The sequence below is a fragment of the Anolis sagrei genome, chromosome 2, assembly GCF_037176765.1.
Source record: "Anolis sagrei isolate rAnoSag1 chromosome 2, rAnoSag1.mat, whole genome shotgun sequence".
Lineage (NCBI taxonomy): Eukaryota > Metazoa > Chordata > Lepidosauria > Squamata > Dactyloidae > Anolis > Anolis sagrei.
In genome coordinates this window covers 72,173,581-72,200,777 of record NC_090022.1, presented here as the reverse complement: position 1 = coordinate 72,200,777, position 27,197 = coordinate 72,173,581, and the positions used below count along the sequence as shown (strand labels likewise).

At 39.1% G+C, this 27,197-nt stretch overlaps 1 protein-coding gene across 3 annotated transcripts in view; it reads right to left on the bottom strand.

The window, feature by feature from the left end:
- CACNA2D2 (calcium voltage-gated channel auxiliary subunit alpha2delta 2) overlaps positions 1-27,197 on the bottom strand; it is an 809,616-nt gene that overhangs the window by 520,290 nt on the left and 262,129 nt on the right. For all 3 annotated transcript variants that reach the window (XM_067463620.1, XM_060765787.2, XM_060765788.2), the window contains exon 3: positions 18,584-18,700. In XM_067463620.1, coding sequence (XP_067319721.1) covers positions 18,584-18,700 — 117 coding nt within the window. The remainder of the gene's footprint in view (positions 1-18,583; positions 18,701-27,197) is intronic.

Genomic DNA, 27,197 nt, shown 5'->3' with positions numbered 1-27,197 from the left:
CTTGTTTCTACTAAATCACTTTTATGCATGCTTCCTTGACATTTCCACATTTCTTTCAAACAACGTCCAGAAGCAATCAATAGCCATGGGTCTACATAATGTGAAATCAGTTTCACCAGAATTGTTGAAACTGCCTGCTTTGAAACAATATGAACAGCCATATTTAGAGTCACATCTCTTTGTCATAAAGCCAGAATGGCATCACCTATGTGGAGTCTTCTAGACTAAAGATTTGTTTTGAGTATATATTATTTAAACCAGAGTCATATGTCAGTATAGTGATGAACAGCTTTGAATCCATTTATTTCCTCTTTTCTCATCCAGTGACATAAAGCATCTGTAGGGCATGTGGTGTGAAAAAAAATACCCAGCAGACTTATGGCACAATGACAACATTATTATATAGTATGGAAAAGAGTAAGACACATTTTCTGCCACTAAAATGCAAACCTCTATAAATCAATGGGAAACATGAGCTTTTCAAGAAATCATGATGTGGGTGGAGAAATAGGACAAAAACACTCTCTTGCCACCTTTTGTCTCTCCGCTTGCACCAGTAGCACATGTGAGTAATAGTCATATGTACTCATTCGTAAACAGACATACTTAAAATTGCATAGACATGTCTGGGTGATGGAACAGAAGGTATGCTTTACAGATGATATTAAATTAGGAGAGGCAGAACTTTGGCAGAGATAAATGTAAGATACTATGAAGCTGCAAAAAGAAATGCACAAATATAAGATGGGTGACACCTACCTTGACAAGGGTCCTTGTTAACTCAAGTGAAACATGAGTCAACAGAGTGATGCAGCAGTCAAAAAATTCAATGTGATTCGTACTTGTTGTTAAGTACTCTTGAGTTTACTTCAATTTATGGTGACACAATGACTCAACACCCCTGCTCAAGTCCTGCACACTCAGAACCATGGCTTTCTTGACTATAATACAGTCTCTTTTCCTGTTGCTTTCTACTTTACCACTTTTCAAGTGAGTCAAGTATTCTCATGATATGGCCAAAGTACAACAATATCAATTTAGTCATGTTTGCTTCTAGGAAGAGTTTAGACTTGATTTGTCTTGGCCTCATTTATTTGTCTTTGGAGTTGGTTAATAGACCAATAGCTCTTTTATATAAACTTTGTCTTCCACACTGATTAGGATGATACCCTCATCGTTATCAAGAGAGAAGTTTCCACTTTAGGGGCTGGAAATCTGCCTCAATGGGGCCTTCATAACCTTCCACCAGTCCATCCTCCATCAGCACTGCTTCTTCCTATAACAACATTTTTTCTTTTCTTGTGTTATCTAGAACCCAGGGGAGAAAACAGTCTTTCCTCAATCTTTCTCTTTCTTATTCTCTCTCTCATCCAGGGATATAACTATGGGAAAGAGCAAAAGAAGGTATCCCCCTATTAATTGTATTCTCCCCAAAGGAAATTTTCCTTCACTCCCTCACATTTCTAGCATTACAGAAAGTAAGATCTAGACCATACCTAGAACCCCTGCATGTAATAGGTTGTATTTCCTTGGTAATTCTGTCAATTTACTATGAATGCCTAAACCTATTTCTAAATGGTAAATTGAAATTTTAAGCTACTACAGTGCTTGAAAGTGTCATTTTAGGAAGGTTAGACTTATTATTAAGAGACCAGAATCCTCATTTGCCCTTCCTCACAAAACTATGCCCCACTCCCATCTCTTATTTCTTGTCCTCCCCATGTAATCTGGTCACATCTCGTAGAAAGACTACATTTTAAAGTAGGCTTCAGAATGTAAAAAATGACTACCACTCCTTTGCTGCAACCTTGGGAGGTGTCCAAAGATGCCAGCCACTGGTGCTGAAAAGAAGGTAGCCTAGCATGAAACATCCAGCAGGATGAATGAGTTGAAAACTACAGTTCCGCGCTAACCTGAATACCCTTGTTGCTAAATCCTCTTTCACTGAAAACTGTAATAAAGTACATTGATGTTCTAAATATTACTAAAGCATGTGTGGGTGTGTTTAATAAAATAATTTGAGGAAAATTAGCACTCATCTGGACAAGGACTAAACTTGAGGGGAAATTCAAGGATTTGACTATTTTTTAAGTAATGATTAGCACATTTCTGTTCTTAGTATGTTGCTGAAATCATTAGGAGATTTAAGGCAGCCTGGGCATCTTTTGTCTGCATATAATTTATTGATTCCACTTCTGTCGCCCTAGTTTTTTGGCCCATTGTCTCTGTTTTTTCACACAGTAAACAAAAAAGCCTTTTATAGCCACAGAGAGTGAAATCAATAGCAATTCAGATAGTTTTATGTATTTTGATAGAACCACTGACTAATAGGTTAGCATCTAGTGCTCTCTGCATTGGTTAAATCTAACATCAAATGGATATTCTTTTAAATTTAGTTAAACATTTTCTTGTGTACTTGTCAGAAGTGAACTTTTTTGGTGAACACTTTCCACATTGGATTATGGTTTATCTGACAGACTTTATCAGATCATACCCCGAGCCTCTGCCAAGGGACAATCTGACATATTTACAATCAGAAATAGTTTGCAGCAATTCTGGATTCACAAAGCAGAACTGAACAGGATCTTGACTATGGGCCACATCTGATGAAGAGCAAAGAACAATGTGGAAGCACACCCACAAACACACAGAGAGAGTTCTGAAACACTTGTCAACTGACTATTCTTCAACCTTCTCAACAAAAATCAAAACAAAACAATCAAGAATAATACTATGAATACTACCTTACACCTTCAGAGATGATACTTGTATCATGTAGAATGTGTAATGTATGACAGAAGCAAGAGACAACATTTCCTATTAAACTTTAAGTTGTAGCCATCTGTGACAGCCACAAATAAAAATTGAGACAGATCTCTAATATCATTCAAGGATGCCCAATTAATTGCTTATGAACAGACTGTTGGTAAACTTTATAGATGAGCTTCTGTTTGTTTATTTGAGAATAGGCATAAACATACAAGAAATGTCATACTAGACTCATGAAGGTGTTTAAAGACAAACAGGCTAACAAGATTCTTAGCTTGATACCAACAAAATAGAAATGAAATTAACCAACAAATGGCCATGTATTCCACACAAAAATTTTATAACTAATCAGTCCAGCCAATCCAGTGCCTGGATTCAAGAGTAAAACTTCTAGCAATTACAAAGTATCTCCATGAAAAATTAGTGGCAAATCCTCAAATATTCTATGTCCCTGGCTTTGGTAGAAAATTTCAGATCAGTTATTATCCATAAGAAGCTTCAAAGCAGGCTTTCCCTGGCTGCACATTATCTGTATATTATAGGAGTTACACCATGGCAAATGAACCACACCAACCATGAACTCTTCCTTTTATACACACAATGAACTTTACAACCAGTCAGAGAGGTAAAAGATGTAGAAAAGACATGCTAAAATGACCCAAATATGTATACATAAAAGTATAGATACAAAAAAGGTGTCACTTTCTTTTCACTCATGAGCGCAGCCACATTCAGCTAAATGATCCTTCCATCTGTACATATAGTTATATTGAAACAAGAATCCCTAAAGAGAGCATTCTGCAAGTCAAAAAGACTGATCAATCTTGGCTCTCATCAACACAAGACCATGCACTGAGCTCAGGTTTAATAGAAGCAACAAAGAAGTTTCACTCATTCTGTGTTTCCTGATGATGATTGTGGTGATGCCTGAGGCTGGTGATAATGTTACCAAGAAATAAATTTGTAGTGATACAATTAGCAGGAATGGTGTTATGGCTCAGATTTTACAATTGTAGAAATACATATGAAGAAAAACCTACTCAATATGGGTTTGATATAGTTAAATTTTGATGCTGAAGATGAAGTGTTGTTACTGTCATGTATAATATTCAAATGATAGTTCAAGATATAGATGTCCCATGATGGCATATTGTTTTCTCTTCATTTTCCTTTTGACATTTTCATTGTTCTACAACTTAACACACACACACACAGTAAGTCTGCAGCGAGATATGAGAAAATCCCCACCCTTTCTATTGCTGTTATAGCCAACTGCTTTGTCTTTCTAGTCTGGAATACAGATCAGAGGCCATTTCTATAGGTTCGGTTCATACTGGTATGTTAATCACTCATTGACTTGCATGTCTGAATCACTCTTACAAACGAATAACTGCAGATAGAAATTCAATCACACTCATTGCTAAAAAAAGCACAATAGATATACCAATATTTGGCAAAAAGTAATGATCATCAGAATTCGAGAGGTCGAATTGTCAGGTGGGAACCCTGACAATTCGACCTCTCGCTGTGAAGCTTTTGCTCAGTTCTTTGCAGACAAAGTCTCTTTGATCCGCTCTGGTCTGGATATTGCATTAAAAGCAGTCTCTGAGGATGTAACACGAATACCTGCTTGTCCTATTTTGATGGATTCTTTTCAATTGGTGAAACCCGAGGCTGTGGACAAGATACTTGGAGGAATGAGGCCTACCACGTCCATCCTAGACCCCTGCCCATCCTGGCTTCTAAAGGAGGCCAGAGGGGGATTGGCTGAGTGGGTTGAGGTGGTGGTGAATGCCTCCCTTCGGGAAGGCAAGATTCCAGCGAGCTTAAAACAAGCTATAATAAAACCGCTGTTGACAAAACCATCACTAGACCCCACTAAATTTGACAACTTTCGGCCAGTGTCCAATCTCCCCTTTTTGGGCAAAGTCCTGGAATGTGTGGTGGCCTCACAACTCCAGGTATTCTTGGTAGACACGGATTATCTGGATTCGGCACAGTCTGGTTTCAGACCGGGACATGGTACCGAGACGGCCTTGGTCACCTTAGTGGATGATCTGCGCCAGGAGCTCGACAGGGGGAGTGTGTCCCTGTTGGTGCTGCTGGACCTCTCAGCGGCCTTCGATACCGTCGACCACGGTATCCTTCTGGAGCGCCTTGCAGGGATGGGACTTGGAGGCACTGTCCTACAGTGGCTCCGGTCATTCCTAGAGGGCCGCTCTCAGAAGGTGTTATTGGGAGACACCTGTTCAACCTCACAACCGTTGTCTTGTGGGGTTCCACAGGGTTCAATTCTGTCCCCCATGTTGTTTAACATCTACATGAAGCCGCTGGGAGAGATCATCTGGAGTTTCAGGGTACGGTGCCATCTGTACACAGATGATGTCCAACTCTGTCACTCCTTTCCACCTGCTACTAAGGAGGCTGTTGAGGTCCTGAACCGGTGCCTGGCCGCTGTAATGGTCTGGATGAGGGCGAACAAATTGAAATTGAATCCAGACAAGACAGAGGCACTCCTGGTCAGTCGCAAGGCCGAACAGGGCATAGGGTTACAGCCTGTGCTGGATGGGGTCGCACTTCCCCTGAAGACGCAGGTTCGCAGCTTGGGTGTGATCCTGGACTCATCGCTGAGCCTGGAACCCCAGGTTTCGGCGGTGACCAGGGGAGCATTTGCACAGTTAAAACTTGTGCGCCAGTTGCGCCCGTACCTTGGGAAGTCTGACTTCGCCACGGTAGTCCACGCTCTGGTTACATCCCGCCTAGATTACTGCAACGTTCTCTACGTGGGGTTGCCTTTGAAGACAGCTCGGAAGCTTCAACTAGTCCAACGCTCGGCCCTTCCCACAGATATTAGACTAGCACCATCTCTTATGGTCTTCCGCAAAAAAGTAAAGACCTGGTTATTTGTGCAGGTGTTCGAATAATTAGTGCAAGACTGGTAATGACATAGGAATGGAACAATGGATGACGAACCTGGATCATGTTTTTAGTGACGAGACGCTAGTGAATGGTATCATAGTAATTGTGTATTAATTGTGTATTAGATTAGGTTATTAACTGTTTTATATTGGTGTTTGTATTCTGCTGTGTTCTGTGTTTTGTGAACCGCTGTGAGTCGCCTTCGGGCTGAGAACAGCAGTATAGAAGCAAAGTAAATAAATAAATTTATTTATTTATTTATTTTATTTACAGTATTTATATACCACTTTTCTCACCCCTAGGGGGACTCAAAGCGGTTTACACATAGACAATGGCAAAAATTCAATGCCTTACACCTACAATATTAAGGTATCATACAATGTGCAACCATATGAAAGCTAGCCTATAGAATTACTTTTAACTGTTTACCACCTATATCAAACCAATATGGTGTAAGAACTGCCAATACCAGATCAACTCAAGGGTTGTGCATCTTTTCCACATTAGTATCAATTTGATGCTTCTCAAGCTATTTTTTAAATTGGTTGTTGTGAGTTTTCCAGGCTGTATGGCCATGTTCCAGAAGCATTCTCTCTTGATGTTTCACCTGCATTTATTGCAGGCATCCTCAGAGGTTGTGAGGTCTGTTGGAAACTAGGAAAATTGGGTTTATATATCTGTGGAATATCCAAAGTGGGAGAAAGAACTCCCACCTTGCAATTGGCCACCTTGATTAACATTTAATGGCCTAACAGTTTCAAGGTCTGGCTTCTTACTGCCTGGAGGAATCCTTTGTTGGGAGGTGATTCGCTGGCCCTGATTGTTTATTGTCAGGAATTCCCATTTTTGAATGTTGTTCTGAATTTACTGTCATGATTTTAGAATTTTTTTAAAAAATACTGGTCACCAGCTTTTGTTCATTTTCAGTGGATTTAGTAAAAGCCTGGGTGTATTCCTTATCATGGAAGTCACCGGATGCCTACAGTAATAGTTTGGATTTTAAGAAGCTCCAACCAAATAATATTCTTCTTTTTCAGGCAATGGGGTCTAGTCGATTACAGGGATAAAAGTTTTACTTTTCATGTGCTGATTTAAAGTTCCACAATATTCAGTGCTCATCAATGAGTCTTTTTTTAAACTATATATCAGTTTGAAGTAGCCCACCCAGAGTCAGTCTTCAGTTCAGATTGGCTGATATGGTCTTTAAAGATTCTGTTCTGGCATTTATTTCAAAATTTATTAATCTGTGCTGCCCTTTTTCTAAAACTGTGTTTTAAATTATATTTTGCTACACTCTCAAAGGTCTACAGGCTCAAGCAGCCAGTAAATAAAGTTGGGGGGGGGGGGGGTAGAGTAGGATATTATTGTGATTATGGCTGCAAGACAGGTTTCTCTCTAATCCCCCCAAAAGCACAGAGTGTTTTGAACTGACGGCTGTGGATTCAGATAGTTTATACGGCAAGCTCAGGCAATTTAAATACTTTCAGCTGGCTAACAAGGATTGCTCTTTAAAGAATGGATCACAGAGTTTGGTGCTAAACTTGCATTAAACTGATAGAATCTCTTTAATGTTATCTGTGCCTTTTTATCACAATTGTATGTGCAATTTACATTCTAGTCAGCTCTAAGTTTTTTATTTATTTATTAAGATTTAAGAGATAGTCAACGCAGCTATTTCATACATTGTTCCAGTGTCGCTCAAAGATTTAATGGACATCAATGGCTAAGCAAAGAGACAAAAATTAATCTCTCAGTCTAGAATAAATGCAGCCCTCTTTCAATTTCTATATTTGTGTGTGTCACATGCAAGAAAAAATATGTTTATGGATCTCTAATAGTAATGGACATCATATTGCGATAAATTAGGTTTTTTGTGGGGTATAAGTATCTGCCATAGGACTTATTATGGCAGCTGTTGACAGGGATACCATGGGATCCTTGTGGCCTATGGAACACTTAAAACACACACACACATTTCCTTTTGTTTTTAAAAAGTCAAATATTGGGAGGTTTACCATATTCTTGAAAACTCCAGGTTTACATTAGGCCCAGAAGAAAGAAAGGCAAATTTCTATTTTTAAAAGTGTGATCAAAATGTTGTGAAATTGCTCCAAGTCCCCTTGGAGCGTGGGGGGAGCTCTTAGCCAGATGGGGAAAAAGTATAGTTATTAAAACAGGATTGGGGGACCACGGAGTCTACAGGTCACATTTTCTTCACTTCTGTAATAAGACAAAATAAGCAGCCACAGGTCTTGTTGCCAGCATGAAGACCAAGTCAAAATAGGCATTGGTTTATTTTATTGGCAAAGGGCTTTGCAAAGTAAGTCATGTAAGCTGCCAAAAGATCCTCATAACTACACTGGGGCCTAGTCTGTAACAAACCATCATGACCACTTAGAAGTGCTCTGTTGGCTGATAGTATGCTAATACTGTACAATGACCCTACTAGGCAAGTGATTGGCTTCAGTTCTTCAAAACCCCTTAGGCTAAACATGTTGGGAAATATGTCTTCAGTTGTTTCTGCATTCAGCTTTATTTGTCACATTTTCCCCCCCATGCTGCTTTGAGTTGCCCCATCTACTCAGCAGTTCCATCACCTTGAACACCTCAGAAAACAAGCAAGCCTAAGTGTTATCTGTTCATTAAGGGCATTTGGCAGTCATCTCCCATTCCTGAGATCAAACATTACTTTGACATTAAATAATCTTTTACTTTTTATCAGATATCAACTGAGATAGGCCTTTGGGTGATATGGAAGTCACAAGAGTTGAAGTGTTACAGTTGAAATAGAGACTGAAATCTCTCAGCACAATTGGTATAAGAGAAACCATCACAAGTACCATGACACCATCTTGGCTGCCTCAGGCAAAGAGATTGATAGGAAATAGAAAGGGGGCTTTTACTTGCTTGTTGATTCATGGTGGTTTCATGGGGTTTTCTTAGACAATGAATAGTCAGATGTGATTATGCCAGTTCCTTACTTTAAAATGTAGCCCAAGCACCTGGAATTCATTCAAGTATTAATTAGTGTTTAACTTCCAAGATCAGAAAGGATCTGATGTCTTCATGACATTTAGGCCATGGGTACTATATACACAGAATCCAAATTCTTTTCCTGCAAATTATCACCAGGAACACACACTCAAAACAAGTAATTGCTGAATTTAACATGGTACAAAGGACAGATTTATGACAGGTCACTGCAGGGCCATCTCATCTTACCTATTTTGCTGAACTTGGATATATCTCCTAGAAGTCACACCAACCCTCCTTGAATTGGGTACTGCCATGCAGGTAAGCATCTAAACTTTATGTGAAGCCACCATATTCTTGGCCCACCCAGAAACTTTTCTGTTCTGTCTATCCTAACTAGCAGTCCCACTCATAAGCAGGCGTAATCTTTAAGATATGCCAGGTTTCATGTTGCTGTTAGAAAGAAAGAAAGAAAGAAAGAAAGAAAGAAAGAAACACACACCTATGTATTCACATATTTATTTTTCAGAAACATTTTGGATTCAGTCAGGAATGCCTTAGGGCTCATACACAAACATAGATGGTGAAGTATCCTTTTCCAATACAGAGACTTGTTAGGCATCTCTTTAGGTGGGCAGGGCTATGGTTTAAATTCTACTCTCCAAGGTAAGCACTGAAATGTATCCCAAGTGAGCTAGAAAACCATTGTCTAAGACTCAAATATCTACCCAAGAATTGCAGTATTCTACATTTAGCAAGCTCTTCACCCTTTTAATCGTATTTCTACATTCATGTGACTAGTAGTACTTTTAAACATCTATATAGACACACAGATTAACAGATTAGAGAGATGGGCCAAAACTAACAAAATGATGTTCAACAGGGACAAATGCAAGATAGTTCACTTAGGCTGAGAAATTAATTCAGTTTTATCAGAGACACTGTTTGGACGTCTCCAGCAAGACCACAGAAGCTCCTGCGTTATGGGCCCTGTCTGGATGGGCCCTGGGATTACTGGGAGCAAAAGTCCAAAACACCTGGAGGAGCAGAGTTTGAGAAACACTGGTCAAGAGGTTCCTCCCCTTTCATAGAATCAAAGAGATGGAAGAGACCTCATGAGCCACCCAGTCCAACCCCCTGCCTGAAAGACCCAGGTCTAATGGAGTATGGGCCCTGCAGGGACAGACCCATTGTTAGTCCTGGGGCTACCAAAGGGTCTGTCCATATAGCTCAATTTGCTTCTTCAGGTCCTAAGGGCCCAGCGAACTGAAAAGGGAACCCAACCCTCACCAAATCCCCAATTTAAAATAACAAAAACGCTGGGCCACCACAATGCCTTTTGGCATGCTTTTGCAGCATACCAATGTAAACACTAAGAGACTGGGGGGATTGCTCCTGCCCTCCAGCTCAGAGCCATCCTAAAAGAAAAGCACACCCACTCACAAGTCCCCAAATGCCATGCACCCACTCAACCATACTTTCCAACTGCCATACCCTAAATAAAAAAAAATCTAGGAAAATCAAAAAATGAAATTAGATTCAATGAATCAAGCCAAAAGCTAAAGCTGCAAGCGAATGAGCGGCAAGGCAATCTGACTGGCTGCAGCAATTGAAGCACTTCTTTCTAGAGTCAGGATGCAACTGAGCAATGGAAGCACTCACCCCATTAAATAAACATAGCTTGCACAAGACTTCTATTTTGATTGGCCCAACAGGCAAGGCTCACAGGGAAACATGTGAGCATATGGCAGCCTCCCTGTGACCCATGTCATCCCAAAGAGAACAGAAGATAGCTGCAACTAGCAGTCACGTGGTCTGTTTCAGTTGAAAAAAACATGGCAGCAGAGCCCTGGCCATTAGGGCATCTGAAGAAGCCAAAGGGATACATTCAAAACAAACCTGTGCACAAGGCTACTGTGAAGACCAAGGTTTCAATGTTTTGGGACTGGATGCCTCTAGGAGCTCCATAGACGATCAAAATATTTTTTTTAAATGAAGGTTGTAATCCAGGAGTGACCAGAAATCCATTTCTTGATTTGAAAAGCAGATTTTTAAAAATGTTGGATAATTCAGGTTGGAGGGCTGTAACATGTACTTACTTACATGTAACATGTATATGGTTAATCACAAGACATTCACCTATTTTTGCCAGAAAATGGGTAGACAGCAAGGCCTGGGAGGGGCATTGAGGGCTGTCCATTTTGGGAGCCACATGTAGTTCCAAGCATGCACTATGGTCACCAGCAGCTATGAGTTGGTTTTATTTTATTATTTATATCTCACTGTTCTTACAATTAGTGCCACAAAGTAGCACACTGAAATTATATTTTCCCAATATTCAATCTTATGCTTATGAATGATAAGGAAATGTAATTTTCCAATTGGTTAATTTTTTTAATTTTCCATCTCATTATCACCTAAGCCTAGGTAAAAAGGGATTTATTCAGGGAAGTATCACCCCATCCGCCAACTTTAGAAACTTTAAAATAATAAAAGGTGGCATATGGCTGTATCCAGACCTTGCTGGGCTTCTGCTCATATCATTGTTGTGCAACGTAGCCAACAATGAAAGTTCATGAGAGCTGAAATCTGACAACAACCAGAGAGTTGTAAGTTGCTCACCCTGGTTTTAAAATCTACACTGCCCTCAGAGCCATAGCTCTCTCCATGCTTTCTTTCTTTTATGCATTGATTTGATTCTTCTGTGGGTAACGGTAAACCAATATCTATGTGTTGTACCATGTAGTTAAGGATATACCCAAACTAACCTTTGTGTGAGGTACATGATTTAATGTATTCTCGAAGGCTTTCATGGCCAAAATCACTGGGTTGTTGTAGGAATTTTGGGCTGTATGACCATGTTCTGGAAGCATTCTCTCCTGACATTTCACCTGCATCTTGGCAGGCATCCTTACAACCTCTGAGGATGCCTGCCATAGATGTGGGTGAAACATCAGGAGAGAATGCTTCTAGAACATGGCCATACAGCCCGAAAAGCCTACAACAACTCATAAGTGATTTAACACAGAAAGTTTGATGAAAACACAATTTGAGCCATAACACTACAATTACATATATATGACCTGCAAGGACCCTGCCATTTTTAGGACTCATAAAACGTAACATGTGGATAATCCTTCACAGAGCATGAAGATGCTTATGAAAGTTTGAAAAGCAAAGTAGGCTGGGCTTCTGCCAAGCCTGCCCTGGGGAAGAAAGGAAAACACACAAGCTAATCTCTATGAAAGTGCACGAAACCCTAAATCTCTTTAGCGTTATTAGAAGGCTGGTTACACTACTCAGCGAAAGGGCCCAACACAGCTTTGATAGACTTGTTACAAACATCTGATTGCCCCTGATTAGATTAGACAATAAACTCCCATTTTGTTGTTTGCATTGTTCAACTCTCACTCTGCAATCTGTAAATTAGAATTCCAGACCTCAGAGATTGGATTCAAATTGGATTACTGGATCTGGTCCAGCTTGAGATGGAGCGATGTTTGAGGGGTGGGGGTAATTCAGGGAAGGCAGAGAAAAGCATGCAACTGCACACGTTTCCACACACTCGGGCACACATATGCTAGCAAAATAATTAAATAACCATACTGAGACAACACGCCAGAATTTGATTAGGAGCAAATTAAAAATATAATTAAAACAAAAACAACTAACCAGCAATTAAGGAATAAGTGGGGGAAAGGGGATGAATTGTCACTATTAATTAACAAAGCAGGGAGATTATACCTTTAAATGTTTTTCTTTAATTTAGATTGTGTGGGTTTTCAAGACAAGTGCTCAGCAGAAGAGACTAATTTCCATTTCTATTGTTGGGTGGGCTTATGTTCTGCATGCTAGAGTCGGCACACACACACACTCCACGTCAACAGAATCTCTTGTCTCCAAGTTCTGTGAGAAATGCACTGAGAAAGTGTTATTTTTCCCTCTCCTGCATCTGAACAGAGAGAAGAAATCAGACATACAGTCTATGCCAGAGCTCCAGAAGCTTGAGTTCTCTCCCAACTCCCCCTTACATAATCTTAGGAAAGTCATATGACCTTTCTGTGTCTCTGTTTCCAACTACCTTTCCTCATCTCTACTTATTCAGATGTTGTCTGCTGCCTCCGATATTCTACAATGTATAAGACTTAGTTGGTGCTTTGAGAAGCAGCAGATACAAAATGAGTATGACATATTTTTTTTGCTTTTTGTATCTTACCCTTACTCAAGGGGATTCAGAGCAGTTGACCTCTTCTGTTCTTATAAACAACCCTGTAAGTTCAGTTAGGCAGAGATCAGTAAGGCAGAGATCAAAGGAGTAATGCAAAGTCATCCACTCAGCTGCTCTGGACAAATGGGAATTCAACCAGGCTGCTCTGAGACCAGCAGACTGACATTCTTAGCTACTAACTATTCAGCTAGACAGGTTCACTTGTTTTAGATGGATACTTTCCATTCTTCCAAAATAATGGCATCAGATTTATTATAGGGCACACAAATGCAGTGCCTATCAAACTGGAATGGGCATATCTTGCATTTCTTGACAGGGATTTTTTGGTTGCTGTTATTTACGGTCAAGTCAATTATGACTTATGGTGACCCAATGAGTAAGAGAGATATTTCACTAACTGCTGCTAAGGTCATACAAATTCAGAGGCACAGGTTCCTTGACAGATACCCCATCTATGCTAACCATTTAATGTAGCTTGAAACTGACAACAAACTTCCACAAGTGCACAAAGAAAAAAGCCCAGTGTTCTGTAATTTCCACAAGTGCATCAGTGTTCTGTAATTTCTGCAATCACCATTCGGGCCTCAAACTGGTTTCAGGATTTCCTATGCAGTAGTAGTAAACTTTATTACGGTTGATGACCAGATCATAATAGGGGGACCTATGTAATTATCTACATAGCGAAGAAACTTTCTTCAATACCAATTTGAAACTGCATTAAATGATCAATGTAGAGGGGCTTCAATTGACCCACCTCTGGTATGGTGCTCCTCTTTTCCTATTGTCATTCACTTTACCAAGCATTATCATATGTCCCAATGAGTCACATTGTCTCATGATATGACCAAAGTACTCCTCAGTTTAGTCATCTTGGTGAGAAAGCTATGGGGTGGGATAGGTGGGTTGGTTGCGGTAGCATGCACATTTTCATTTTTTCATTGATTTATTCAGGAAAAATTAATTACAATAAGTCATTTTGTGTCTTCTTGTTACTGAGAGTCAGATTACAAACGCAACCCAACAATCTGATGAAACTTCTCCTGAAGTGGCTTTTGGTAAGAAAATCTTCTCTTTGACATTATTTTTAATATACTGGAATGGTTTGGGGTGAAGTAATTGGGGATTATTTTGACATGCAGCCTCAAGTTGTATAAGTTATATACCTAGATGCCAAAGATGGCAGGGCTCTAATACATTTTGTAATTGTCTATAAAAGATAACAACTGCTTGCATGATAAATCATGCCTGCAGGAATTTTCTCCACAAAAGTTTAGGAGGTCTGCCCTTTTTTTGAATTTGGTCACTAGTATACGTCAAGTGAAAAAACATACTTCCATTTAATTCTTCTGACCATATAAATTAGCCCAATTTTGTGCATTTGAGGTTGGCAGGGTGGAAAGGAACATAGAAAAACAATGAAAGTCAAGTAGCCCAGGCTGCAAGCATCCTACTTGTAAACCACAATCTTGCCTGACAGAAGGTAATGGTATAAATGCTTTATATGTCTGCTGTTCCCACTCATTCTTCTCCATCTGATAAGCTAGGTGGCTACAGCTGACACAATGTCATTGAAATGAGGCACAGCATGATTAAATAAGCTACCTTGAGTCACGGTCTATGTAAATAAAAGAGGCAAAAAGTGATTCTTCCTCACAAACACCCCAAAATATAATCTCACACATTTCTATACTTCAAAAACAGAGCAGGGGTGCTTTTAGGCAACACATTTACCTCTTGGTGAAGTGTGAAATTGCCTCTCAGAGTGCTCAAGTTACCACATCCATTTTGATGGGGTAACATTTCATGCACTTTCATCTGCTTGTTTTGCCACTTTTAGACTGACCACCATACAACTGCCAGACTGGAGAGATCTACTGATGGCCGTGGAGGCTTTAGGGGTGGGGTGGGAGTTAGTCCAAAGAAGTCAATTTTCCAAACTCTGTTGTGTATCAGAAATTTGTTGTGTATCAGATTTTATTGGAAATCAAAAGCAGGATGCACAACTTTTGGAATCTTTAACAAATTCCCTGTGATTGAGGATCATAAGCACAGACATTACTAATTAGCTGCAAGAAATCCCAGATATTCTTTTAACTATGTTTCCATTTTTGGTAAGCTCCTTTAGGTCCCAAGACTAGTGACGATGATGATTGTTGTTATGATAGTTAGGATTCTTTCTTAACCTAGATTAGATATTTTTCAGAATATTGCATTTTTCAAAATAACTAACCCACGGGCAAAAGAGAAAGAAAAACCAGGTTCAACGTTGAGTGACTCCCACTCCTGCGACTGAACAGACAGAGCCAGGGTGACTCTGCTGAACTCAGCTGCCAAACTGGATCAAGAACAGAGGGGAAATCTGGAAGGGGGCACAAAACACCCGTAGCCCTTTTGTTATTTCCATTTCCTGTACACTCCAATCATTATATTTTATACTATTGGACAAGATGAACACTGAGATAAAAACATCAACATAGACAGCAATTTTTATTCAGGTCACGGTACAGAAATTGCACACTTCAAGGCATAACCTCCAGTAAACTGTGGAATATGCAGCATTCAAAAGGGAAAGAAAATTGTCTGTGGCCAGGCATATTATGTGAAAAATTAATAGGCATCATCTGTCAAACAAGCTGCTGGTGGTGATGGTTGAGGGGATTATATTCACATGAGCACATCGGCACATATTTAATTCAGAATTCCAACTATACACATGACTTCCTCATGGGTAATTCACAGGCAGTACATGGAATATAGTCCTATATACACTTACCTGGCAGAAATGCTACTGAACAAACTGAGATTTGCCTCCATGTAACCATTTATAGCATTGTGCAATACTCTGCCTTCCTTGAGGTATAGCTCAAAGCAAACCATCCTTAGAAGCAGGGTTCTTAAACCTTGGAAAGTTCTGTCACAAAGGGATGGTTTATATATCTGTGATTGTATTACACATCCACCTACCCCTCTTTGCTCATGCTCCACATTTCAATTTGACTCAGCCGCAAGTGACTTCTGACATTTTTTTTAAAAAGTCACCACTGATTAATCATGAAGGAGGCGATGGATGATTCAGCTAAAAAGAGCGCGGGGGGGGGGGGGGGGGGTTAAATCAGTATATAAGGGAGGCAGTACTATAAAAAAAGACATCCAATTGATACCTTTCAGTTTATAAAACTAAATACAAAACAAAGCAACACTTAATCCAGTTTAATTCTTCAATGGCAAACTGAGCAGCATTCTCACTTATGGTTCTCTCACTGCTTGTTCTTAAGTAGGATTCAGATGTAGTCAGATTTTTGTAATTTAGGGACTGCTTGTATGCTGGTCCTTTAATGGGTGTGTAAAAAAGGGAAATATGACTGAGAGAATTTTCCAACTGCTGCATTGCTTTAGAAGCTATGTGTGCAAAGGTTTCCACTTCTGTGTTAACTCTTAACCATTACAAAGCAATTTACTCCTTGGCTTCTGGTCAGCTTAGTACTGGGATCAGCAACTAGAGTTGATCCTGTTTCTAGGAAAAACTACCTGCTCCTTCAGTGGCTGCTCTATAGAAAACTAAAGCATGAGGTACCATAAATACCAAACAGATTGCAAATAGGTAGTGCTACCAGTTAAGTGGGTGGGTGAGCAAGATAGCACATCCTCAATTTTCCTGCAAAGTAGGAGCTGGTAAAGATTAGAGCCACATCTTCTGTATGTAAAAGACAATGGTTGAATATTCATCTACAACTGGACACAGCTGTCCAAAGTTGTCTGGGGAGTCATCTATAAAAACAATAGCCCTCTGATGTAACACATTCCACTTATTACAGTGTGGCCCATTTTGGTATGAGATGGTGTCATTTTTGTGTTTTGGAAGGAGCCAAACATATTCTTAGCTTTAAACAAAGTTTGGTACAATTATGATAGTTATTATTAATATGGGTGGCATGATTCCTTATAAACAGACCTATGAACTGAAAATAGGGTAGCCAGGCATACAAAAACAAAAAACAAAACCCCCCCAAAAAACCAAGAGTCCCGCAGCGTTAATAGCTGTACTGAAGAGGGAGTTGTAGTAATGTCATATCATGACTTGCAAGCTAGACTTACTACAATTCCCTTTCTTTCCTTAAAGGTGTCAGGTATCTGTTCTCTTCGCACACATAACTCTTTCTTTATATCCAATTTTACTTAAGTGAGAAGAATACATGAATGAATTTTACTGCTATCACCAACAGTCAACTTACTGTGTTGTATGCTGGTAAGTCAAATTATTTTACTGGACTTTGAAAATTACCAGTTACAATTGAATTTCCCTGATGAATGAATTCAGTTGCTGTGTGAAAACAAATGTTGTAAAGGTCCTATAGCACAATCTGATGTTCAGAACTCAGTCCTGCTAAATGCAGTGGTCTTTATTTTTGGTTAAATAGGAATATAGCCTCAACATAGTGGTATGAAAGGCCACATTGTGCAGAATGGTTGGGCGAACATTACCATTACTGGGTTGATTCGTGCTGATTGCATTTTTGCATAATTGCACTTTATTTTACCAGTTTTGCTGCTCTCAAGAACCTGGTTGATTTCAATCTGTATTCTGCAACAACTACATTTTTCCATCTATGTAGACTTCCTTTCATTTTGTTAGAATTTTATGCATTCAAATTTTGATATTGTGATATTGCAATGAACCCCGAATCCCTATGGGGAGAGGGGGAGGGTCATAAATAAAGTTTTATTCTTATTATATTAAAAAGCAGAACTTGGTATTAATTGTTGTTATTTTATCACTTCAGACATTTTTGCATGGAAAAGCAGCACACAAATTGCAACAACAGACAAGGTCAAAATAATTGATTTTTTTTAAAAAAAACAAAAAACCAGAAGTCTGAATACTGCACAATATCAGAATTTATACTGAAATAACCATGAGACTTTATGAAACTGTGCCATTTGTTGTGCAACGGGCCTTGCACCATACAAATTATGCCATCAGATCTTAAGCTCAAGAAAGTGAAACAGAACATATATAGACATTCAAGTATAAGAGCTCCTTTGCTATATCTTAGGTCCTCTGTGTTATGATTTCTCATCTGAAAAAGTGAAGCAATCCTTTCAGCCACTATAGATTATTACAGATAGGGGCAGGGTCATCTAACAGAGCAGCTTAAATACATTAGCTTGCTTTGGAAGTTATAGAATTCTGTAGGGAAATGATACAAAATGAGAAAATAGATTAAAAATGTACTCTAAAACCCAAATTAATTGTATATTTTAATTTTACTATGATTACTTTCTGCCCTTCTCACTTGTTACTTGCTCACACATTAATATTTTGGATTACAGCTTTCCAAATGAGTGGGAATGACAACTTCTCTGAATATCCCAGTGAGGAAGAGAACTTGAGATCATTTAGGTGTGTCATTGAGAAAAGACACATTACTCATGTTGCAAAGGATCTCTAGCTGCAACTCCATGCATGGTGGAGATGCCATGAAGACGCTTGAACTGAATTGCTGCTGATACCGCCATCAGCATATCTCAAAATACCATGTTTTCTGCCTCCCAATCATTCTGTGAATTGTGCTGTATAAAATAACAACAATCAGAACACGGGGACTATGATTTAGTCATACATACCAGTTCCATTTTTGCTCATTCTCTGTTCCATTAAACACACTAAGTTAATTTTCCACAGAGTGATCTTACCTTTAATGCCCGGACTTTCTTGGCCAACAGGCTCTCGATGTCCCCTGCCACTTTTTCTACAATTTTATCTGGAACATTCTCTCTTACTTCAAACAGGTTCCTTTTCTCATCGTAGATCTGTTGAAAGGCATTTAAAGCAGAAAAATTGATATTTTGACAAACAGGCAGAAACCTCCTAAATGTCTAAGAAAAATGTGTGTGTGCTTTTAGGAAAAGAAAAAGAAACAAAAGAGTAAACTAGGAAATGCTCAGGGTGCTGATACCCTGCTTCAGCTTCCTCAAGCAATACTAAAATGGTACACTGGGCAATTTCTTTAATGATGGGACTGAAAGGCACTGTATCACTGTCTCATATACAGAGTGTATGTGTAGATATGTCTGTTTGTTTATATGTGCACACACACACACAAATATATATGAAAAAGCAAATCAATGCAGTGCTGAAAAAAACTCAGATACATAATAGCTCCTGCCATAGTAATATTATGGGAAAGATGTCATCTGAAAAGAGGTTCAGCAGCAGCCAACAGTAGCTAGTTGCCAAAAATGGAAAGGAGATGGGAACAGGAGGCTAGCTTGTTAACCTCTTTAAGATTTTCAACTTTTCTTCTTTCACGACATTCTTCCATGCTTACAAGCTGAGCATACCACACAGCCAGAAGTCTTTGAAACTGGTTTTTCTCATTTTCTCAGGATAGTCATGGTTTGCCCCCAAGGTTCAATCAGGAAAGTACTTCATGAAATCCCACACAGGCCCAACCCAACTGATGAAAGCTAGCATGCTGCCCTCTTCCCTCCCACTGTGCATATAATTCAGAATGTACAGAGACTTACACAGTACAAGGTACGTGGCTGAAGCTGGTGACAGAGACAGTTAAGTTCAGAACAGAGAAAGAAACAGAAGAAGTATGATCTAAAGTCTGTGGAACTCAAGCAAAAAATGTTTAGGGTAAATAAATACTAGGAAACAGCAACTTTTTTGGATTTTCAGAAAGGAACACTGCTCTACTGCTCCCACAGCAAGTGGAGCACCATTTCATGACAGTCAATTAAGCATATTTGGGGGGAAAATGTTGCTGTCTGCAGTGAATGTGCAATGCTGATGGAATAAAATTAGGAAGAATTAAAAGCATCCATGGACCTAAAAGGGCTTTGGGATGCTGAAAATAGCATGTAGTAGAAAAGTTTACCAACTAAAAACTTCCAGAAGAACCATTTCTTTTTCAGACACCTAATGCACATTCACAGTATGTCATTTCAACAGTAGCAATCATCATCCACACACAAAACATACTGCGTATTCTTCACTTGTCATTCAGTATCCATACACACCCTTCTAACTATACATAACATATGAACTTATATGAAAATACAAGACACCTTTTTCTCCAAGTTAGGAAATGTCAGAGTGACTCAAGAGAATCCAAGGATAAATTGGAAAAAACTGGAAGCACAGAATTGCTCCAACCCTATGCCTCATCTCACTTGGGTGTGTTGGCCCTGACATGTGATATGTGCACAGAGTTTGGGGCACACATGTCCGATAACTTGAAATCTTAACCAGAAAAAATACACTAGGAAAAATACATGTATATGGGGGGATGGGACAAGACTGTAGAACACTGAACCTATAGCCACTGAAACCACTCATATATGCCTTACTTACCGCTTTCTTATGCCGTGTGGAGATCAACCTGTCCAGGGGGAGGTAGGAACAGGTAAACTAGCTAAGTGCAATCGTATTTCTCTTTATGCATTGATTATACACAGTATGCTCAATGCATAGATACACTATTATTTTGGAATAATAGAAAGGTTTGTGAAACAGATTAATTTTAAAGGTTGTAGCCCAAGCCACTTATAAAAGGCTACAAATGCATTTTAAAGGTATTTTAGCTATCTCCTCTTTCTATATTGTTCTTAGTGGCAGCTTCTCACCTCCTGTATAAAATAGGGTTTCAGCAAACAGCAAGCTCCCTCCTGACAATGTAAAAAAAAGCTGGACATGAGTAGATGGGCCTAAATATTAACCTTGTCCAAATACAAGGCATAACACTTTGCAGAAGCTGAACATAACTAATGCTTATAGTCCCTCTCTCTTCTTTTCTCCTGTTATTCTCTGAACAAGTAACAGCATAACAAAATAATGTGTTTTGAAAGCATAGCAGCTCCAGCTGAGCAGCAGCAATCAGGGAAGCAAACGAAAAGGAACAATCTTCAAGGAGAAACCTTTGGACACAGAGGGCATACTAATGCCAGCATTTCCCTATTATGAAATGGTAAATATCTTGCATTTGGCTGTATCTGGTTATTGCTCATGAAAAACAATGAAAACATCCTTAATCATAGCTTAATACTGACAGAATGAAATGGTCAAGCCGAGCTTGAGAATCTACCAACTTTTTTACTGGAACATAACAACAAGATGATGGTGACAAGGTATGGTATTTACTTGTATAGAGGCAGCATCTAGATCTTATAAAATAATAATAATTGAATATATTTGATACTATGAAATATACAGCCTTTCTTTAATTGCTGGTAGTGTGTTTGATAGCCAACAGAGTCTATACTAATACAAAGAAATTAAAGTCCAAATATCTTTATATAAGACCTTCAGCAATAGAACAGACAAATTTTACAAATACAAACATATCCATCCACTCCTCAAAAGGGTTTTTTCTTAGTGTGATAGTGGAAGCAACCTGACAACCCTAGCCTACCCATATATGATTTTTGGGAGGTATCTCCTTCTAAATTCAATTAGCCTTACTCCCAAGAAGGAATGCCTAGGATTTCACCCTTGTATAACATTTTCTTAGCAGGTTAATTATGCATGTGCAGCTAAATTGAATAAGCAAATTTTGCATTGCAATAAAATTGTTTCCCTCACTTTTTCTTCAACACACCCACAGAACACTGATTCATGAACTGAGGAAAATAGCTTTAAAATAGGTTTTATCATAGCAGTGCTAGCACTCTAGTGATAGCTAACCTAGACAGAACAACTGGTGAGAAATTCTACCTCTTTTGAAAGTCTGCCTGAATTTCTTACAAAATGTCACAGGATGAGAGAGCTGGGTGTTGCTAAACATATTATGCAGCCTCCATAACCTTTTATAGCCTGCCTTATGGCATAACCACGCTAGCCTCCCAACTAGCTCCAGAGATTTCGAGATTCTGAAACTTTCCTCACTTTCCTCCTCTTTTTCAACCTTCAACTGGACAATGCAATTTTCTCCATCTTTCTCTCTTTCTTCTATTGTACAGAACAGCGAGTCCTCGGTACTGATTGTGTTATGTACTGATGATTTTAACCTGTTAATTGTTTAATTGCTGTTTTGTATGTATGTATATTTGACATAGGCATGGAATTGTGCCTTCTTTGTAAGCCGCCCAGGGTCCCCCCTCGGGGATGAGAAGGGCGGGGTAGAAGTAATCAAAATAAATAAAAATAAATATCCAGTAGACCCCAATATCAAGTCCCATTATATACAGTGGCACTGTAAAATTGTATAAAATGGCAAGATCAAGATCTGCCTCTTGGATTAAAAAAATTAAAACTGTGCATGACTTAATCCATGGATACTATAGCTTAATCCAGGGGTCCTCAAACTAAGGCCGGGGGGGGCCAATTACGGCCCTCCAGGGTCATTTACCCGGCCCTTGCTCAGGGACAACCTAAGTCTGAAATGACTTGAAAGCACACAACAACAACCCTATCTCATTAGCCAAAAGCAGGCTCACATTTCCCACTGAAATAGTACTAATAAGTTTATATTTGCTCAAATTGTACTTCATTTTAATTATTGTATTGTTTTTGTGCTTGTTGCACTACAAATAATGTGAAGCGTGCATAGGAATTCATTCATGCTTTTTTCAAATTATAATACAGCCCTCCAACAGTTTGAGGGACTGTGACCTGGCCCTCTGTTTAAAAAGTTTGAGGACCCCTAGCTTAATCCATGGATATGGCATGTCAACTGTATTCTCAAACCTGTACCCAAACTTGCAAGAAAGAAATGGAAAGCATTTCTTCCTTAGACCTGCTCTGTAGATTAGTAGACTACTCAGCATTGCCTATTTCATGTTAAAAACCTGCTTGGGGGCCTTTAGTCAAAGGGAGAACATTCCAGCCACAATGCCCCCATGGAAGCACAGAGCTATAATTCATGTTATTAGATTAAAGCAACTATTAGCAATGCTCAACTGACATGACACTGATGGAGGGGGTATAGAGAAACAAAGGTTTCAGTGTTCCAGAGGTCCCATGGGACAGAAAAGTAGTAAATTCCAAGTCAATTCGAAGAGGAAGACCATGAAATTAAGACCCTCATTTCAGCTATTATTGGCAACCTGGATGATGACGACTACTACTATTGCCACTACTACAACAAAAAGCTTGACTTTACAAATTGGAAGTGAGCCAGTGTGGGAGTCTTTTGCCTTTCTGTGTCACACTTTGTCAATCAACTTTTGGAGCAGGTGGAAAAACACTTCACTCCTCAGACCTTTCTCAAAGGCAGAGTTATGGTGTTTTAGAATTCAGATTCCAGAAACATGTTTCCCATATAATGTCTATTCCCTGCTATTATAAAGTTTTTTTTTTTAAAAAAAATTAAATGTCTGATAATTCATATTGCATGCTTTGATTGTAATTGTAGTGACATCTCCATTGCATTAACGGGATGTCAGTTTCCTGATATCATCAAAGACAATCAAGCACATCATGATGGGAGTGACATCTGGCCTCACTGTCAGCATCTCAGAACAATTTGCTGGTGTACTACAAACATGTTGCATAGACTATAGCGGGAAACTGGAAAAAGAGCTCAGAACAACAGAAAAGAAGACAGATGTTGATGGAAATAAATTAAAAGAGCAAGGCCATTTATATGGTAAAAACAAAATGCCCAACAGGAATGGGAAATACATAGAATAAAAGAATGTTAAAGGAATGTATTGGGAGAATTGTTGGAGAAGGGGATGGGCAAAGCAATGAACGATTTAGGTGTTGTTGTTGAAGAAGAAACACAGGGATATGCTTTTAGGAATCTCTTGCAACATCTGCCAAACTGCAGTAGTATTGCTGGTCTTCTGGCAGTCTCGGGCCCCTTCCACAGAGCTATATAAAATCCCACATTATCTGCTTTGAACTGGATTATAGGCAATGTGGACTCAGATAATCCAGTTCAAAATCCACAGAAAATATTGTGGATTTTCTGCCTTGATATTCTAGGTTATATGGCTGCATGGAAGGGCCTCAGTCATGGTCTTGTAATATGCTCTCCATACTCAAAGGGGAGGAAAGAAGCCCACTTGTGATAGGAGGCACATGGTGCTGACTCAGGAGCTACGTGCTGGCAGGCAGCAAACCCAGAGAATGAACCTACAGCCTGGATAATGAACCCACAGCCACCTCTTCTTGGTTACAACTTCTATCATGCCCCATTAGAAGTCCTGGTACTGCAGAGATGGAATGGTAATGAGAGAGAAAACAGGAAGGCAAGGGGGAAGGTGGAAGATGGATCCAATCTCCAATTTCCCCTCACTTCCTTTGCAAGCAGTTTTCATCTATGTACAATTTAAAAAGCAACTGTCCTAGCAATTCCTTTAGAAGAGAAGTGATGGATTGAAATCTACAGTTAAGCTGATCCTTGGGGACAGCCAGCTATAATGAAGCAAACAAACCCGAAGAACAAAAATAATCTTGCTGCCTTAATGAAGAAACACTAAAACGCCATAATAGTTGTTCCCAAGAAACAGAAGAATTTTTCTTACCTAAAACCACTGGACAAGCAAGTTTCCTCCATGCTAGCCAATCATTAATATGGTGGTCATTCTCTCCTTGGGCAGGAGTGGAAAGGAATATTTGTTCATTTGCATATGCATTTAATTGCTAATTGATGAGGCTTTGCTTGGTGCCAACCAGAAAGCTGACCAAAACACTAGCTAGATGAGAAAAGATGTAGATTGGTGAAATTAAAATTTGTAAGGGTGACACATATATGACAAGTGAACACTACCCATAAGAATGAAAGTGACCACAATCAAAACTTGATCTAATTAGTATGAATAATTACTAAACATTTGTTTTGAATTAACTTTGGGCTGAATGTCAAAATGAACATTGATGCAATTTTGTGATTTAATCAAGGTAATCCTGAAATCTAAGGACCCTTCCACACAGCCCTATATCCCATAATATCAAAGTAGATAATCCCACAATATCTGCTTTGAACTGGGTTATCTGAGTCCACACTCAGATAATGTGGGTTTTCCTGCCTTGATATTCTAGAATATAGGGCTGTGTGGAAGGGCGCTCAGTAACTCTGGGGATGGAGAATTAAAAAGAAGGGACAGGTTCAGACAAAGAGCAATATGGATGTGAGGGACCATAAGAAGAAGGGTTGATATAAAACCAGAAGCAGCAAGCAGGTTAAGAAGAAGGAAGGTGTCCTATATAAAGAATAGGGTTTGAAGGATTTTTTTTCTCCTATAAGAAAAAGAAAAAAAAGAAAAGAAATGGCTTTAAGGACAAATTGTTTGTACCAAAAATAATTTGTCATTAAAACCGAGATCTGAGATATTAAAATTTGGATTCTTTTAGTACCATGTGATGAACCTAAGCACACATGTGAAATTATTTGGATGTTTCAAATGTTTTCAACTGTTGTTGGTGTTATTGGTGTTACTGCTATTCTGCACCTTTGAGTCAATTCTGACTTGTGGCACCTTATCATCATTTTCTTGGAAATATTTATTAAAAGCCAGTTACCATTGTCTTCTGTTGAACTCAGCTTTAGAGCACCTGAAATTCCCAGGTGGTCTCCCTACCAGGCACCAACTAGGCCTGATCCTGCTTAGCTTCTGAGATCAGATATGTTCCTTGAAGCTAAGTATAAGCTTAAACTGTCTTCTAACTTCATGATACCAACATGTCTGTTACTTTGCATAGTCATTTATACTAAGAATGAACTCAAATTGTCCAGTGCCGAGCATTCTTCTGATCTAGTCCAGTGCCCCTTAAACACATACACATACACAATTTATCAAGTTCAATGGAAGTCCAAGTTTTCAGAAATAAAATCACACATAAATTCAAGGTGGGGTGGGGAAATCCTTTATAAATATCCCAGCAACTATTGGGACTGGCCAGTGTCCTGCACATGATACCTGATTGGGGAAGAAGGCGGCCAGATTAGATGGGAGGGGAGATGGAATGGAGTACTATGAAGCCAGGACATTGCTGATGGATTGAAACACTAATAGGAGCACTTGAAACAGCAACAAGTCCTACATTAATATAGGATGGTTTTAGTGATAAAGTTGCTGCCTCAGGCTCTTGGACCTTTGAAGATGATAATTTTGTCTCAAAGCTTTTTCCCAGAAGAATTTATCTGCCTGGGGAGAGAACTGAGAAATTACCATTTTTATTTCCACAGAAGTCTAAACAATACCAGTTTCTTGTACAGTACATATTTTGTCAACAAAATATTCTCAAGGGAGCCTTTACTAGGCTTTTGGCCTCCAACCAATATATGCATTACTCTGATGCCTTGAGATATTCCCAAAGATCACACATCACTTCACCTTCTCACTTGCAGCTTAGCATAAATTAAAAATGAGCACCAGCACTCATAGCCCATCACTGACAACCACTAAGCTCCATACAGCTGCTCAGTCATTTTCAGACTCAGATCCACAGTCTCTTAAACTTCAAGGTAGCTGGAAATGGGGTTAAAGCTCCAACTATCAAGTTCACCTGCCTTTGTTTTGAAGACAGTCCTTACTATCTTACTACTTTTACTTCTTTGTCAAGGATGTGCACAGAAACAGGAAGAACTCTTCAATGGCAGGATAATTTCTTGGGTGGCTGTCATTTTTTGGGGCTACATACACTGACCCCAGCAAGCAAAAATCCAAGCTCTCAATTCTTGAGTCTTTTTTTTTTTTGCACTTTCTATACCAATGGGTTGTGGACCTGAAAAGAATTCACTCCCCTTCAGATTCTCCTCTCCTTTTTCATTCACTTTGCCACCTGCTGTTCTTCTGCCTTCCTAATAAACGTAATATTCAATAGCTTCATGTTCCCATCCTCAATAATGCATCTTATCAGTCCTGTAATGCTGGTTTTGGAAGAAAAGTGGAATATAAATATAAATTATAAATTATAACAATAACAACATAATTTATGTCAATGTAGTGCAACTATGATATTCTGGTAAAAAGCTGCAGAACCAAGCACACACACCCTCCAAAGACATAGAAGGATCTCAGAAGAGACTCTATAGATCAGGGATTCTTAAACCTTTTCAACTTGAGACCCCTTTCAACCCTTTCTGACCCCAGGTATATAGGTTTATAAAATAGATATAACAATCAAACATTTACTGATAAATCAGCATTTGCAAGGCTTGCTAAACACACTGATTTTCCCTTTCATGAAATACAGCTGAAATATCTACAAAAAAATATACAAAGGGGTAATATACATGGGGAGACAAACAACTAACCCTCTCTCTCTTTTCTCGCTCATTTCTACTTGCCTCTCTTTTGGTGATGGCAGTACTCAGCAGTACTCAAACAGATCTCAACACAAGCTGTTTGAGGT